General features: G+C 42.7%; 1 protein-coding gene across 1 annotated transcript in view; it reads right to left on the bottom strand.

Moving 5' to 3' along the window:
- The window catches only part of LOC106812593 (carboxypeptidase Q-like), a gene marked incomplete in the record, with an annotated part of 16,030 nt that overhangs the window by 3,718 nt on the left and 6,845 nt on the right, over positions 1-5,467 (bottom strand). Inside the window, 4 exon segments of the mRNA XM_014816503.1 lie at positions 3,324-3,395; positions 3,602-3,688; positions 3,974-4,077; positions 4,644-4,728. Of these exon segments, the coding sequence (XP_014671989.1) occupies positions 3,324-3,395; positions 3,602-3,688; positions 3,974-4,077; positions 4,644-4,728 (348 nt within the window).

Raw genomic sequence — 5,467 nt, 5'->3', positions numbered from 1 at the left:
GTCAAATTCAAGGTCAAAGTAAAGGTCAAAAGGTCATCAAACTTTATACTGCTCCTATATAATAAATAATGACAGATTTGGATTGCCTATGCAATTAGCTTTCCAAAGACACCAATATTAACCAATTTGGCCTAGTAGTTACAGAGATACGACCATTTGAAAATTGACGGGTTATTTTAAAAAATTACCAAAAAAGGGCGTGGCGTAGCGCGAAAATCGTTTGTCCGACGGAGCTGAAATTTGAAATTTCCGCTTTTTCAGCCTAAATTACCACATAAACCAAATTTCAGCCAATTTGGAAAGGGTAAGGTGTAACCCATTGGGTGATCTGACACGGAATGACCCTGTTATCGTTTATATTACCGACAGTATTTATTGCTGTTAAATTTGCTGTTAATTTTTATTTCATTTGCATGGACTCATAAATACTAAAAAATCTCCTGCTTAACTTCGCGACTATCACTGCAGTTATTACTGTATATACTGCACCTTTACTTTTTATTTGCAAATTTATTTCAACTTTTCCTAATTTGCAATACAGCGAATATCTGGCGCTCCATATTATCAAGAGCGTATAAAGAAGGAGATCGTACAAGGGTAAAATGCTGAAACCATGCTGCAGTATTAGTCGAATTAATAAACTTTTCCCGTTTTATTTGATTAGCTGTCTTACCTTGTTCATATAAAACAAACCGCATGTCCCTACGATGCCCCTACGCTGAGATAATGAGCAGTGGAAATCTGGTATTTTCACCGAAACCCGACTGGAGGTCAGTGTTTACTGCGTCCCTCACTCGAAGTGTTTCCAGTGTGTTGATTCCGGTCGCCGCTGTGTAGCGCCATAGTGGCGCCGACTCATGTAATACTACCAGAGTTTACTATACATCCAGTGTGAGGTGGGCGTGATGTGGGCACAGGTGGGGTCATCACTATGGCAATCAATAACAGACGTCATTCGGGACACGCGAGGTTTCCCGAAGTTATAACACTTCGAGTGAGGGACGCAGTAAACACTGATCTTGAGTCGGGTTTCGGTGAACATACCAGATTTTCACCGCTCATTATCTCGGCGTAGGGGCATCGTAGGGACATGCGGTTTGTTTTATATGAACAAGGTAGGACAGCTAATCAATAATACTGTAAAGGATCGTCAAAATAAAACGGGAAAAGTTTATTAATTCGACTAATACTGCAGCATGGTTTCAGCATTTTACCCTTGTACGCTCTCCTTCTTTATCTGCTCTTGATATTATGTCTACTGTACATATAGAGGGATAGCTGACTTGATGACCCTATGGTCTTTCGCTACCCCTTCACCCTTCAAAATAATGTTTTCTGCATCATTGTATTTTTGCAAATTATGGTGATAAATAAATTTTTTGAAATTGAAATTTGAAATTTGATGCAGGTTGTCGAATTAGTTACCGAAGAGTCGCTCCACAGCAGGATGGGGAAGCTGATAAGGCTGAGGCAGAGCTCGGGCGAGACCTCCCCGTGCATCGATAGCGTATCGTCAGGTCACGGCTGTAGCCTGGCTCAGGTAAGATCACCTGCTGCCGATGTTTGTGTCACAAGTGCCGTCCAGGTGGTGCGCAGGTGAATTTTTAAACGAGTATGGAAAATATGACAGTAATGATGTGGGATGAAATAGGTGAATAAGAACTACCCATACTCCTGCATAATGTATGTGACTTTGTGTGGGTAGATAGATGTTTGGGACAAACAGACATACATTTTTAATGAGTATATATAATTAGTATCTCTAGTGGTTTCGTTAGAAGCTGGTGCGTAGCGAATTCAGCTGCATATTTTGTCTTACACGCTATGTACTTTATACCCTATCAAGCTGCAAGACTAACGGACCTGTGGCTGTTTAACATAAGGCCCTTTTGACCTCATATTATCTCCCCTGATACTTGAAGTATGCATGCTCTACTATACTCGTAGGGCTCGTATTTTCAATACAATAATATGTAGTAAAATCCATGTATATAGCCCGTTACAAAATTTATTATTAAAACTTCATGATTCTGCAAACTAGTATTTGGATTGTATCGAAACAATACGGAACTATTGGGCCAGCCCATTTTGCACTGAATGATAAACAATGGTATCAAACGAACTGTGTTCAGTCCATCATAAAAAAAACCTAAGAAGAATACAGATGAAAACAATTCATATTTAAGATATTAGGGCTTGAGTGACAGACTAGTGAGAGGACAGAAACCATAAATTTGTTTTCATAGCCTTTACACTTTAATACTCATGTATGTTTATGCTGTTTGGTTTGACACAGTGGGATTAATATAATTTGATACGTGCACACACAATCACTACATTCGATCTGCTAACCGAAATCTTAATTCTGCTAAAGTGTGTGTACAGATTTACCACATACACATTTTTTAACTGAGCGAAATTCTGGCGTATTCTGTTTCTTTGTGATTTCATTCGTAGTGTATTTAATCGAGTTTTATTGCCTCTCGCAGGAGCCTAATAATTCCAGCACGACAGACGAGGAGGGATATGACAAAAGTAGCGATGACACAGCGAGCCAAGAAGGTGAGGAAGACGGCTGGACAGTCGTTAAGAAAGGAAATAAGCGAAACCAGTCGCAAATACCCGACAGCGGATCGGTCGTCGTCGTCGTCGATTCGAACAGCGACGTCATCACCGTCGTCAACAACGCGCACAACGCCGAGGAAGCGATCAAATCCGAACTCGAGACCGTCTACGACGACACGCGCACGCAGACCGCCGCCGCCGCCGCAACGACGGCGCGAAAGCAGGGTCGGCGGCGGCACAGCAGCGACAGCGACCTGTTGGTGCGGCGCGAGGACGCGGCTCGCTCGCTGTCCGACACCGAGTCGCTGAGTCTCGAGGTCGTGTGCAGCCGCGGCGCGACCCTTCGCGGCATCCTGAAGAAACGCGGCGGCGGCGGCAGCGTCTGCCGCAGCGTGTCCGAGTGCAGCGTCGACTCGGCGACGACCACCGAGGAGTACAGCTGCAACGACGAGGGAGACCTCGACGACATCGTGGAGACCGAGGAAGTCAGCGGCGGCAGCGGCGGCAGCGGCTTTTCGAGGAGGGTGGTAAGAAACATGCGGGGGTATGCGGGTCCTCCCCCAGAAAATTTTGAATCCCCCATTTTCCTCCTGAAAGTAGGGGGGGATGATTGTACACGCCAACCCCCCCACGTCAATAAGTGGGGGGATGCATCCCCCCCATCCCCCCCGCTATCTACGCCCCTGCTAATTATAATACACATACTTATTACTTCACAATTACATAACATTGATTTTTGGGCAGATAACGATACTAACCTCACCTGTCCACAATACCAGCCGAATTGTCCTTTTTGGTCTGAGTTTGAGCTTTTTCAATACAGTGAGAACCTAAAACAGTCAAACACCCTGGTTATATCTTAGCATGAATTATGTTGTTCTCTGGAACTTTTTGTAGCATTTGTTTCACCTTTAGTCAGACATGTCATTTTTATATTAAACTCGGAGAATACACGTCATTAAATTAAACATAGTTAGTGTATACATCCAGAAACTGCGTGTTCACATAACTCAAATGAAGCATTTCCATAACTAACCTCCCAGGAAATGAAAGCACCCCCACCATCATCCATGGCCCCTTGTCCTACATCCCAGCTGTCTAGATGACCACTCACTAAGACCACCTACAATATAAAGGAGTTCTTACAACATGAGCTAAACTAAGGCTATAAAATCCACAACCATTTCGAATATAAACGTAGAAAACCTTTTAATCGTTATATTGGTGGCATGAAAACTAGGCTAGCCTGTCAATGACCATGTTGATATGACAGCTAGACAATTAATGATAAAATGTTACTAAGTAGTGTATTTGCTAGCAAGCTGAGTAGCTTAGATTTACAAAGTATAATTATTTAATAAAAATACTTAGTAGGTGTAGCAAAATAAAAGTATAGAAATCAAGAAACCTCTTCGGGGAACTTGTGTCCTACTATCTCTGCAACAACATTTCTGGACCTCCTTGGTCGCTTGTACTTTGCACTCATTTTCAAGTTGATCACGATTTTCTCCCCTAAGTAGTCAGAGCATTGAAGGTAAATTGTCAATATCTGATTAAATAAATGCTAAGTAATGCACATCATTAGAGCTACTGCTAATACAAAATTACCATACCAAGGTACGACAGGTTTCTTTTTGTTCAATCAACAGCAGTTTTCACAAACGGTGCAATACTCAGGGGCGTGTACAGGGGGGGGGGGGTCTAGGGGGTCCGGAACCCCCCTGCTCGCGCAGAAAATGCATCTAAGGGGGTCTAATTTCAAAATTTGTCTGACCCCCCCCCCTTCGCAAGTTTGGGTTACGGTTAGACCCCCCCCCCCTGGTACAAATCCTGTACACGCCCCTGATACTATGCTGTATAAATAGAAATCAAGCATATGAGATGAATATGATGAGAAACAAGATGTAAGTGTACATATGCGTGAATGATATATAACAAGTAGTACTCAATAGTAATTAAGTGATGAGGGGAGCATTTTAAGAAAACTTGCGAAAAAAAAGTCATTTTATGCCCCGACCATTCTCACTCACTTCTTACACACCTTATACCTACACGAGTACACATCTACACAAGTATACCTCTTTCAGCCATTCTTTGAAGCATAGCAACATCTTCAACAGTTATGCAAGCAGTTGGAATCTTCTTCACATTCGCATCATAGCTCTGTCATATAAAAAATATAGCATTATTGAAGCTCATGTGTAGAACCTGAAATAGATTTTGCAGCAAAACAGACTTTCTTATATATAGTAATGCTAAGGAATGAGTCTGGGCAGGGCCATATAGTACCAAGGTTCAAATAGTTGTGCAGGTAAACCAGCAGTTCTGGCTTATGATATGGCCATCAATTATATGATTTATAAACTAGTTACAGCATTGACATGAGCCACGACATTCAGCATCATATATAATACAATACAAATGCAAACAAAACATGACTGTTGACATACCTGGTGTCCGGTATGCAGACTGTAAATGACTGTTGACATACCTGGTGTCCGGTATGCGGACTGTAAATGACTGTTGACATACCTGGTGTCCGGTATGCGGACTGTAAATGACTGTTGACATACCTGGTGTCCGGTATGCGGACTGTAAATGACTGTTGACATACCTGGTGTCCGGTATGCGGACTGTAAATGACTGTTGACATACCTGGTGTCCGGTATGCGGACTGTAAATGACTGTTGACATACCTGTTGTCCGGTATGCGGACTGTAGATAGAGAAGGGTGTCACAGAACGCACTAAAGATGCAACGGCAGCAACTTTTGCAGCTTCAGTCGCGCCGCGAGTCCTGTACTGAACGCTGGTACCGTACGTTACCCACTCTTCATTATAAACCACTATCTTGCCTTTAGCCTAAACCAATATCACACAAATCAAACCTGTAATACGGAATG

The sequence above is a fragment of the Priapulus caudatus genome, unplaced genomic scaffold (genome assembly GCF_000485595.1).
Source record: "Priapulus caudatus unplaced genomic scaffold, Priapulus_caudatus-5.0.1 Scaffold664, whole genome shotgun sequence".
Taxonomy (NCBI): domain Eukaryota; kingdom Metazoa; phylum Priapulida; class Priapulimorpha; order Priapulimorphida; family Priapulidae; genus Priapulus; species Priapulus caudatus.
Note: the sequence above shows the minus strand (reverse complement) of the source record. Positions and strands in the feature narration are given on the sequence as shown.